The sequence below is a fragment of the Chaetura pelagica genome, unplaced genomic scaffold (assembly GCF_000747805.2).
Source record: "Chaetura pelagica isolate M959 unplaced genomic scaffold, ChaPel_1.0 scaffold3, whole genome shotgun sequence".
NCBI classification, from domain to species: Eukaryota; Metazoa; Chordata; class Aves; order Apodiformes; family Apodidae; genus Chaetura; species Chaetura pelagica.
This window is the reverse complement of record NW_009952974.1, coordinates 6,786,104-6,798,367: the sequence shown is the minus strand read 5'-3', so window position 1 is coordinate 6,798,367 and position 12,264 is coordinate 6,786,104. Positions and strand designations below refer to the sequence as shown.

General features: G+C 39.2%; 1 protein-coding gene across 1 annotated transcript in view; it reads left to right on the top strand.

The window, feature by feature from the left end:
* The window catches only part of USP37 (ubiquitin specific peptidase 37), a 30,151-nt gene that overhangs the window by 7,519 nt on the left and 10,368 nt on the right, over positions 1-12,264 (top strand). The window contains exons 7-16 of the mRNA XM_009996065.1: positions 1,158-1,242; positions 2,158-2,319; positions 2,792-2,923; positions 3,678-3,801; positions 4,303-4,508; positions 5,382-5,499; positions 5,641-5,720; positions 7,047-7,211; positions 8,697-8,762; positions 9,880-10,030. Of these exons, the coding sequence (XP_009994367.1) occupies positions 1,158-1,242; positions 2,158-2,319; positions 2,792-2,923; positions 3,678-3,801; positions 4,303-4,508; positions 5,382-5,499; positions 5,641-5,720; positions 7,047-7,211; positions 8,697-8,762; positions 9,880-10,030 (1,289 nt within the window). The remainder of the gene's footprint in view (positions 1-1,157; positions 1,243-2,157; positions 2,320-2,791; positions 2,924-3,677; positions 3,802-4,302; positions 4,509-5,381; positions 5,500-5,640; positions 5,721-7,046; positions 7,212-8,696; positions 8,763-9,879; positions 10,031-12,264) is intronic.

The following is a 12,264-nucleotide window of genomic DNA, read 5'->3' as shown; positions in this document are numbered from 1 at the left end:
TAAAAACCTAAAAATTTCCATTTTACTCTCTTTCTTGTTTATTTTTAAGGCTCTTCTTTGCTGTTAATGCTTCTGTGAATTGTAGGCTGTTTTTTGTGCTGAAAACGTGTAGTGTTTGCTTTTATGTCCTTATCTCTTCCTCAGAACTTAGAGGGGAAACTCTTTGGGGCCAGGACTTTTGTTCTGTTTGTACCAAAGTTCTGTTGGATTTTGGTATGTGACAAGGTTTTATAGACAATATCAACATGTTGACAGTATGTACATAAGATAGCAAGCAGCACCATTCTTCAGTTTTACTTCTAAATACTGAGCCTGTTTCCCCAGAAAGGGGAGTCCATTCAAGATCTTGTTTTTATAGAGAATGTTGCTGAACACTTTTTTTTGTGCAGCTCTGATGGCACAAACATGTTTCTGGAGGAACCAGTAAAGTGGATATTTATCTGTGAATGAAAATCTGTTTTGCTGTTTAAAGTTGGAATCTGTGGGTTTATTCCTGCAAGTTCAGGTAACAGTATTGCAACCTTCCTCCATATGCCTGCATTTTAGATATTTGCATGGCTCAGGACACTTGGAGCTGGGAGAGAAGCACATCTTTATTCATTATCCAACCTAAAATATGCTGTGATTCACTGTAATAGGTGGGGGTTTTGACTCTTGAGAGCATGATTTTTGTGTGGTACCATCTCAGAGGCCTGAAAAAACAATATATTGCCCCAAGTACAGAGTAATTTACTGTGGAATTTGGAGTGGGAAGACAACAGTTTTCACTTCTATTTACCTTTAATTTTGAGAGCACTGTATTGTAAATCATTAGTGAGTTTTCTGTTGTGTTTGTCTTGTATAATTGCACAAGAGGTGGATATTTATTATCTTTCAGATAGTTAAGGTCATGCAGTGACTTTTTAAATGTTTCATGTTGCAGTTTGGATTTGATGGACGTTACTGTATTAAATTCAATTCAAGCTCCAGCATGTCTTTAGTTACTTATTGATATTTGCATTAATACTTCAAGTACGTGTGTTGGTGCTTTCCCCACCAATTCTGGAAAACTGTATTTGAGGATTTTTAAACCTTTTGCCTAACTTTCAGGCAAGCTGTATGTTGTGTAAATAGCAGAGTTACTTGCAACAAAATGACCTGCCTCTCTGTTTTTCAAGGTATTTTACCACTGCAGTCATCATCCTTCTATGGCAGCAGGTCCTCATCAAAAGACTACTCCACTGGCAGTTCCACCCTGGACAGGTAGGACTGATTGACTAGCATGAACTGTAATTGACAATTCTTTCCCAGGAATTAGGATCTTCACTTTTCTGTGTTTATCATTTGATGTGTAGCTTATATGCATAGAATGTGTATGTATTGCTGTGGGTGTTTTTCCGTAGGAGTTCAATCTAGGTACCCAGTGTGGCTGCAACTGCTGTAGTTACATCTACAAATTCCAGTTATTGCTTGCAATAGATTGACTCCCTAAAATTACTCAAGTCTGTTATAGTTTGTGAATGACTGATCCTGCTGTTATGTAAACTCTAGATGGTTCAAATTTATATATAAACTCTAGAACTTAAGGCTGAATCCTTGTTTCACTTTCCCCAGGTAGATAAATGGCATGAAACTTATACTTTAATAACAGTATTTGAGTAATACTGATCCCCCTGAGGTTAGGATTCTTCTTTGTTAGATGCTGTGCAATCAAACTGTCTGGCTCTGCCCTAGAAAGATGAGACACAAGATCAAGGAAGAATAGAAGCATTGTCCACACTTTACATGAGGGACTGAGGTCCAGAGTGATTTGGTTACAAGAACAGGAGGCTGAAAATGAAGGCTCTGGCACACATGGGAATTTTAAACATGTCTTAGGAGTTGTGATCTTGTGCTTCCTCTCATCATACAGCATGGGGAGTTGTTAAATATCTTATAAACAAAGTACTTGGTTATACTGCATGCCCACCTGCGGATATAAGGAAATGTAACCATATTTAAGTATTCAGGAAAGAAATTCTCTCTCACACCTCTTTTGCATTATGATACATGCCAGGTGTCTTCTGTGGCTTTACTAGTCCTTGTCTTCTACAGTGATACAACTCCAGTGTCATGGACTGTAGCCATTTAAGGAAGAAGGCTACAAATTTTACACTTCTTATCCCTCTATGTTTTTAGGTCTACTGTATCGAGTCAGTCCCCTTCAGCCAAAAGAAGCCTGGGATTTCTTTCTCAGCCTGCTCCTCTTTCTGTTAAAAAAATGAGATCTAATCAAGATTACACAGGCTGGAACAAACCCCGAGTGCCTCCTTCCACCCATCCTCAACAACAATTGCAAGGGTAAATTTATTTTCCTTTATCTAGCATGCACACTTGGATCATCAGAGCATACACATTTTGGTTATAATTATTTAATAAAAAAAATGAATCCTGAAATAAATGAACACTGTAATGAGGAACAATTTTCCTAGTTTGAAACATATGTATTAATGAATTTCCTGAGAATTTTAGAGATAGGATAATTTCAGGTAATTCATCTTCCTTTCATAGACTTTCATGATTCATTTCTCTATCTTGTGTATATGCACACATATTTTCAAATTTTGTTTGCAGAAACTTGTGGGTGCTTTCCTGATAAATGGCACCTCCCATGAGTTTTCAGTCTGAAGGGCAGGTGGACAGCACCAATAAAAAGCTCTGTGGGGAGTGGCTGGGGTAAATGTCCTACCTGTTGGCAGTGCTGTGTTAAACACTGGCATGTTGACACACTGACATACATTCATATTGAATATTTTTTCTTTTTTTTTTTCAGATTTTCAAACTTGGGAAACACCTGCTATATGAATGCCATTCTACAATCCTTGTTTTCAATTCAGTCTTTTGCTAATGATTTACTCAAGCAGGGTATCCCATGGAAAAAAATTCCGCTCAATGCACTTATCAGGTAAAATTCACTTTCCAGGAAAGATATTTTCTCTTGCATTACTGAGAAACTATTTTTTTTAATACTGAGGCACCTTTGTAGAGAGTAATTTTTGTGTGTAAACAATAAAATAAATCCTGGAGCTCTTTGCTTGTTGAATTTTAGAAGCAAGAAGTAGCAGGCTCTTAAAAATTGCAATGCTGAGTTACAGGCAGTGGTTTATATCTTCTACAGTATTTCTAGTGCCAGAGTGAAATGCTTCAGAAAAAAATGCCAGAAACTGCAAAATAAATGCAGAATAACTTATTTTTAAAACGTGTAAAGTTTTGCTGCCGAAAGAAGTAAGACTTGAAACTGAGTGGAAATTTAAAGTTAAAAAATAAATAGAAATCAAGTCTAACCATGCAAGTTGAATTTAATGATTTTTGTGCTGCTTATTTCAGTGCCATGTGATTTCATAACTGGTGTCAGTACTTATTGTAAAAGATACAGCAGAAATAAGTTGATAGAACTTTAAAAGGCTCTTTACCTTAAAATATTGTGAAATGTTTTTGTTCATTTGGGTCCTGTTCCAGTTATGGCCTCAAATGAGATTTCAAAACATTTGAAATGGAAAAGGTTAATTATATATGAGCTATTTTAATACAAACCCCTAAACCACTTATCACAGGAGAAAAGCTTTTAGAAACTCTTAAAATGAGGTAGCATGAGTTTTATTTTGTTTCTCTAAAGTCCTGGAAAGCCAATCAGTGTTTCATTGCATTGACTTTTGCAGACGTTTTGCCCATCTGCTTGCTAAAAAGGATGTTTGCAGTCCTGAGGTTAAGAAAGAGCTGCTAAAGAAGGTGAAAAGTGCAATTTCAGCTACTGCAGAGAGATTTTCTGGGTACATGCAGAATGTAAGTACCATATTGTCTAGAAACAAGTATATTATGTTTGGTGTTTGGACTGCACTGAGCTCCTGTCAAGCTTCAGTTCGATTTGACAGTGACTTGAGCTTTTGATTAAAAGACAGTTGGTTGCTGCTTAGAATCATAGAATCATCAAGGTTGGAAAAGACCTAAAAGGTCATCAAGTCCAACCGTTTGCCCTACACCCCTGTGACCACTAAACCATCTCCTGAAGCACCACATCTACCTGTTTTTTTAACACCTCCAGGGACGGTGCCTCCACCACCTCCCTAGGCAGCCTGTTCCAGTGCCTCACCACTCTTTCTGTGAAGGAATTTTTCCTAATATCCAATCTGAACCTCCCCTGGCACAGCTTGACCCCTTGAATTGTTGCAGAAGAAATGTCTTGCTGGAAGCTAAAACACAATTTCCCCAATCTGTGTGTGTTTAAGAGGAAGTTAGTGAATGAAATTGTACCAAATCACTGTGATGGGTTTACCCCATTTCTAGGATGCACATGAGTTCTTAAGCCAGTGTCTGGATCAGCTGAAGGAGGACATGGAAAAGTTAAACAAAACTTGGAAGAGTGAGCCAGTTCCTAATGAGGATAACTCACCTGAACGGGCTTCAGATGACCTCTCAGCCACCAAAGTTTATACATGTCCAGTCATCAGTAACTTGGAGTTTGAGGTTCAGCATTCTATCATTTGCAAAACGTGAGTATGCTGAAGAACTTTTCTAATACTTGCCTTAAAAGCTTGGGAAGTGTTTCCATTTTGCATGATTTCATAGCAGGCTAGAACTAGAACTAAGAACTATAGGTTTTTAGCAAAGCTGGATGACAGAAAATATTCTACAGTCTAGAAATTCTACAAACCTCACAGCACATTGCTGCTGCAGGCCTTCTTTAAGCTGTCTCATACCACTTAGTTCTTCATTACATACCCAGTGGAAAGCTGCTGAGCTTTGCTTGTTGTACACTGGTTGTATGAGAATAGGGAGAAAATGGGGTTTCAGTCAAGTAATGTTTCCTTTTAAAGGAAAAAAAAAGGGAAGCTGTGTTTTCTAGAATGTCCTTTCTAAGGGCTTCCAGGGAATGCCATTTTCTTCTGGCTCTGTAGGTTATTGCAGAAAAAGATGTAAACTGATGTGTCTGGCCAGTTATGTATGACCTGTGCATCAGATTCCCACGTGGGATGTTTGCATTCCGTGGAGTTTTCAAGAACACAGATTTTTTTTAAATACAACTTTGTATGTACAGCATTAGTTCCCTAAAATATTTTAAAGTGAATTGTGTGCAGAAAGTAATTATTGAAGACAAATGACTGTAGGGTCAAAAAAATTAAAAAAGTGAGATTTCATTTTAGATGGGCTGTGCTATTTTGTTTCTAAAAACAGTTTGAAAGTATTTTCAGGCTTTCCCTTCTTCAGGGCTGGGCTGGCTTCTTCTAAAGGTGTTGAATGAAGAAGTGTTCAGCTACACAGTAGTCCCTTTGCTTTTCTGTGTGCATGATTAGCCTAAAAAATGTAAGTTGTCCTTAATTTCAAGTGTATTTTTCATCAAACTTACATAAGCCTGTTTTTATTAGGTGTGGTGAAACAGTCATCAAACGAGAACAGTTTAATGACCTCTCCATTGACCTTCCTCGAAGAAAGAAATTCCTTCCTTCTCGGTCAATCCAGGATTCCCTTGACCTCTTTTTTAGGGTACATACTTTTGTTTTGTTTTTTATTCAATGTGGAGCATGTGTAGTTTATGTACCATATGGAAATGTTGATTGTATAGAAGATTTTAAGTTTTGATTGTGTCATTTGTTCCACTAGTCATTTTTCTGTTCTCTGAAACAGGCAGAAGAGATCGAGTATTCCTGTGAGAAGTGCGATGGAAAGTTTGCTGTTGTCACACACAAGTTCAACAGGCTTCCCAGGTAGATGTTGACGCCTGTTCCTCTCTTTCCTGGTAGCATGTTACCCAAGTGAAGTTACCAAGGAAGAAGCCCCTTGAAGAGTAAAGCTGGGATAATGGGTAGGGTGGCATGTAAAGTGATAAGCATGTGAGACAGACGCACATGCAGACAACAGGCTTCATCCTGTTCCTCAGTCTCCCTCTTTGGAAGCTCTCTTGGGCATCATCTGCAGCAGCTGGTTTTTTAATTCCTCCCTATCACTGCACAAGGAAGGCTGAGTTTCCCCTTCTCCTGGGGTTTCGGTGACTTGAGGGAAGTGGAAGCAGTAAATATGTTCTGGAAGTTTAACATTTTCTGCTTAGCTCACCTGATGAGCAGGACTGAGTTGGAGACATGACTGCCAGAAAGTGCATAGAGGATTTTGCTTTGGTCAGTTCTTCCTATGCTGCTGCCCTTTTTTTCTCTCAGTGAGCACAGCGCTTTGAGGGAGAAGTTCAGCACTTTGAGGGCTCATGGCAAGCTCAATAATTTCTGACCTTAAAGCTGGGTTTAGATCATTGTTTAGAGCAGAAGTGATTGGGGATAGGGATTGTTTTCTCTTGAGATGTCAAGCTGCTGGGTGACTGCCTGGCCTCTGACCTTGTCCCAGGTATGCTCATGCTGAACCCAGTAACTTGGTAGTTAATGTTTTGCTTAAAGAGTCCCTTTGTGCTGGGTCTGCAAAACCCTTGTCACAGGTTTTGAATATTAGCACAATATAAGTGATGATGCAGCTGCTTGATCTAAACAGACAGGACAAAGTGCAGCATAAGGGAAAAGCTTCAGTGTAAGGAGGCCTTTTCAAGTTTTTGTGCTGTTGTGATCTAAAGCTCTTTTACAGAGAAAGTGTCTTGACAGGTAAACCAGGTACACATCTTGCACTGGGCACGGTTCCTCCTCAGTTTTGGACAGCTGTGTGATCCCTCCATCTCAGTCTGGAATATCCAGGAGTAACATAACATCCTGGCCTATAGTGATAGTATTTTTATTGTTTGCTGCCTCACTGTGTAGTAAAAATGGTTTGGTAAGAGCTGCTTGGTTCTGCTGGGCTGGAGAACAAGGTGATGCTGATCAAAGCTGGAAGCATCTTGAGTTGGCAGAGTCTGCACCTCGCACAAAGTTGTGATGGACAGGAGAGTAATTACCTGTCTCTTGCCAGATAAGAGATGGATAGTGTTTCCCCACACACACCAAAGTAATAATCTGTTTTGAATTAATTTTGTAAATGGGGCTACTTGGATTTTGAGTAGGCTTTCTCAGACTTCTGCCTGGAGATTAACATTTGTGTCCTTCTCTCTCATCTTTCAGGGTCCTGATTCTCCATCTGAAACGATACAGCTTCAATGTAGCATTGTCTCTCAATCATAAAGTCGGGCAGCAGGTGGTTATTCCAAGATACTTAACCCTCCTTTCACACTGTATGGAGAGCACTAGGCTGCCGCTGACATTGGGCTGGAGCGTCCATTCCACAGTGTAAGTGTGCAAGTTGGGATCAGTCCATGCCATGTTAAGCACATATGCTGGAAGGGCAGGCAGTTGTCAGATCTCCAGAAGATGTCTGGGTTTGTGGTGATGCCATCATGAGAATGTGTATGGGAAGGAAGCATGACAAGAAGCAGTAGAAAGAGTTGATGGGGCATTATCTAGGGAATATTTTGAAAGAGTTGATGGGGCATTATCTAGGGAATATAAGATAGATAGAATAATAATAATAAGATAGAATTATTCACTGTCTTTGAAAATAGCTTTCTATCCCCTTTTTTTTAAAATTAAAACTTTTGCCATTAATTTCTAAAATTTGTGTCTCTGTCCAAAATGTATACTACTTTTCCCTTCACAGCACACTTAACTCTTGTTTAGGAGACAAAACGTCCTGTCTTTTCTTGTTAATTTCCACATGCACTTTCTATACTGTCATTCATTTTAATTGTTTTTTTGGTACCACTATAGTGTTTGAGCACTCCACATGCTGAAAATGCTCTCCCCCTTTTCCCTGTGACAGTTATTTCTGTACAGCTGTTTGTCCTGAGACACAGAGGTTAAATGGGCCAGTTGTCACATAGGAAGTCTGTGGCAGAACAAGGAACAAGAAACCCTCAGGTCTCTTGTGGTCCTAGTGACATAACTGTGATAACTGTAGGGAGTTCGGACACACCTGGTGTGTGTGTTCAGCAACGTGGCACGTGTTCTTCTCAGCATTTAGTGGCATTTGAGATTTACGTGGCTGTTTCCCAAGAGTTTGCTTTAACAATAGAAATCTTAAACACAACAAACAGTTTAAGCTAACCATAGCAGAAATACTTTAAAATATGTTTGAAATAGCTTTCCAATCGCTTTTTTTAGTCATTGAAACCATTCTGATTGACCAGAGAGTGGAGAGAATCAGCTGGAGAGAATCAGCCCTGGTTTGAGGGGAAGATTAGATAAGTTTTCTGCATTGGCAGCCATCTGGTGGATAGATGTGTAATGATAGTGGTGGACTTTGAGGAGCCTGTGAAAGGATCAAATGGAGCAGGAAGTTTATTTAGAAGAATCTAGGTAAGGGAAGAGAAATGGAAATGTGGGACATGCCAGAAAACCGGCTGATCCAGACAGCTATAGGAGACTGTGGTTTGGGAGCAGGAACACAAGTGTTGGTGGGAATAAAAAAAAAAAGAACAAACCACCATGAATGAGTTGTCTTGACATGGGAGCCCAAAGCCTTTCATTTGTGAGTTTGTCCCTAAGGGTGCATCACTAAGAAGTGAATCAAGTTTAAAGGATTATGTGTGGTTTTGAACAACTGTTGTATATTTATAGCATGATGGAGTTATTACTCTAAATGTAAGCAATTAGCAAGGATGTAATGGTATTCTCCTTGTTTCTTTGGTCATGGATTTGCATGCATAGCAGACAAGTAAACACTGTTGTTTTTTTTAACTGTAACTGTTGCAATAAATACTTTGCTTTTTTTAATAGATCCCGTCCACTGAAAGCCTCCCAAATGGTGAATTCCTGTACTATAAGCACTTCCATAACTTGTAGGTGAGTTATAGCTCTGAAATGCCCTTCGCTTGGGCTTTCATGGCATAAGTTTTAAGGCATTTTTAAATTTTCTAATTCTTTTTGAATCTTCCCACTTTTTCTATTGTAGTAAAGTATTTCAGCTATTGTCTTTTTTCATATCAGAGTTTTATGGTTGTTACATGCTAGGTGAAATTAATTGTGATGGTACAGCTTGCCTAGTTGTCATGATCACCTTAACATTTCTCGTGAGAACAAACCTTTGGGGACTTGTAAGTAAGGAGAGATTATTCTTCTCAGGCTGAGCATCAGAATGAGAACTGGATTTAGGTTGTTCAAATGATTTCTCAGTACCAACAATCTTAAACTATCTTGCTTTTGTCACATGTATGAGAAGCAAAATGGCTTCTAATTCTGCAGTCTGGCTGTTTTTTCCCTTCTGGCTCAACAGAGCCCCCATGTGTGTTTTGGAAACAGGTAGTTAGTGCCATAAGATTCTTTGTGAAAATGAGAGGTTCTTACAGGCCATATGGTTCACAAATGTGATACCACATTCAGTAGTTTTGCATGGAATGCTTAAGGAACAGTTTTCCTAAAGCAGAAATCACCACTTCCTCAGACTCCCTTGTCTCCTGTTCTAAAGAAGCAAGAATGTATCGTAATGAGTGAGCAAACAGGAAAAGTGAAAAAAATTGTTCAGATTTGCACTTTTTATATCCTAGTAACAATCTGGGAAGTCCTGTGTCCAGCTTAGTAAACTTCAGAAGTCAAATGGTTTGTGCTGAGTTCTACATGTTACTGTGGACTCGTCTGAAATGAGTAAGGTCTGGGATTGCTAGGTAATGAAGTGCAGAACCCTCAGAAACAGGAGCCAAACACTCAGTAAATTTTAAGGTTGTAAGTTGCCATTGCAGGCGTGAAGTAGGTATGCCAGTTAACCTGGTAAAAGTTACCTTTTCTAGAAATCCTGCCTACTATGTTAATAAATGTTCACTGTCAGTCACTACAGGTTGTTCCACAGATTGTGCTGCCCCGTGATGTGCAAGTTTGGTTTAACACTTCTTTGTTGCTTACTTCAGAACAGGTTGTGTGATGCCACAATGCCATGAAGTTTTATAGCCATGTTTTTAATTTACAGAAAATGCACTTTCAAGTCAAAGAGCTCTGCAGCACTCGGTGTAGATTCTGACAGTGATGATGAACCCTTGAAACGCTCCATTGCCCACAGCCAAAGGTTGTGTAACATAGAGAGTAGAGATCAGCAACAAATGCAAGAAGAGCCAGAAAAGGTAAGGGGAAAACACACTTAACTTTCATATACATAGATCCTACATATGCTTACATCTGTCCTGTGCTTTTCTTAGCATAGGCCGTGTGTAAAATGTATGTAAGATAACTTTTTTCTCGTAATTAGTGTTGTGATGCTGGAATGGAGTGCTTTACTAATTGACCTCTCAGTACATCTGCTCCTGCTGGGAACAGAGATAATTGCATTGAAACTGCTCGTAGCTTTCAGGTTATGTATACCAGCTGCTTAGCAGTTTTGTTAGTCCTTTGGGAAACTTTGACCAGTAACATTTCCTGGCTGAAATCTGATGGACTGTCAATAATAAAAATAGGCATTAAAACCCTTGGTTGGGCTAGGCAGAGTAGTCAGTTGAGAGAACTTCTTGCACATCCAATCTGTGTCCCTTTTCAAGTGTGGCTTTTAAAAAGTTTCAGAAACTTTGGAGGTGGACACGTAGAAGTGCATAGAGATCAAGCTCTGAAGTGCAGGTAACTTCAAATTGCCTTTGAGCTCTTCACTGTGAGTAGCACTAATGTGGCTACAATATTTTTTGCCTCTATCAAGGCAGTGTGTTAGCAGGAAGATGAGTTGACTGGGGAAGAATAATGACCCAGAGGGGAAGAATGATGACCCAGAGGAAAAGCAAGAAACCCAGAGGGTTATCTTGCAGTGCCACATTCTTCCATTAGTGTTGCAGGCCTAGTGCTTAGAAGTGTTCTGCATCTCCATTGCTCTGAAGTTTTAGACATTGTACACGGAGTTATTTTAATCAAGTGAAGAATTGTATCTTATGTATAGAAAAAGTGTTGTCCAAAAAGGATTTCCAAACTCTAAGCTGTCCTTCCTTGAGTATTGTTTGTAAGGAAGTGGCAGTACTCTCTATTGCACAAGTGCTGTGAGCACAGAAATTGTGGGAATAAAGTCTATTAATTTGAATAGCAAATTAACTATTGGCTTTCCAGCCTATCGTGGGAAAGAAACAGTGGTGGTGATGTTTCCACACAGGTGACTTTGTGGCTGTGCACATTGGCCACTCCTGAACTACAGGCCTGACCAGCCATCTGTAATCATCAAGCAGATTCTGTCCTTCTCAGTATCCTCCCTGTCCTGGGAGGATCTGATCCTTGGAAGTGGCACTGCTACTGCTGCTGCACCATTTTCCATGGCATGCTTCTCTCAGCAGCTATGGATGAGGTTGCCTTAGGGCCTTGGCAGTCATTTTGTATGGCCAGTGTATCCCTGAGGGGGATACAGTGCTGCCATGTGGGAGGACAGCTGGAGTATGTGACACTGGGCTATAGGGGCCCATAGCAGTTATCTAGCTTAAGTGAGCAGAACTCCCAGTTCTGTGATTTCTGCCTCTGAAAATGAAGCAGTATTCAAGTACTTTTCAAATATATTTATTTAAAGCAGCCAGTGTTAGAGCCTAAGCTACTTAAAACCTATGCAAATAATTTGTAATAGAAAACTTGTATTCAAATAATGCACAGATGCTGCCAAGTCTTCAAAGTCCAGCCACTGAATTAGTGGTAGTAGTTGGCATACTGCCTGGGACTGGAGTTTGCTGAAGAGCCAAACCAGTTTTGATGTTAGTAGCCTGCAGGTGCAGAGAGAGTAATCAGGAAGCTTAAAAAGCAGGTACTCTGCTCTCCTTGTTCAGTGCATGAGCAGATGTGAGGAGAGAGGTTTAAATTTGTAAGTTCTAATTCTTGGAGGGCATGATGTCTAGAAATAAGCAATGTAGCTGGCTAATTCATTTGCTAACCTTGTTTGATAAGCCAGTTTTAATACCAAATGTTTGCTGTACAAAACTAGTCTTCATCATCATCAAAAGCTTGTTGTATTTAAGTAAAAAGCAGCAGTAAAATATGTTTTTGTTCATTTTAACGAAGTTTGAGATCCATTCAAATGCATTTTGGAAGACCTGGATAAGTACATTATGATATTTTTCCACATTTTTAACATAATACAGGGAAAAAATCTAAGCATATGGTAAGTAGTGTAATTGAGTAAATATGTATACATGGAGGCTACCCTTCTGGTTAACAGTTAATATAAAAATAATTAAAATTACGATATTAGTTGCAAATCAGTATGATGTAGGAGTTTATGGTCATCAGTTTTAGGAAAATAACTAGAAAAGGAAAAAATCAGGTTAAGACTAAAGTGGTTTTCCTCTCTTCCAATTTAAAGTCATTCTGTTTACCTTTGGAAAGAATAATTTTCCTCTTTCCC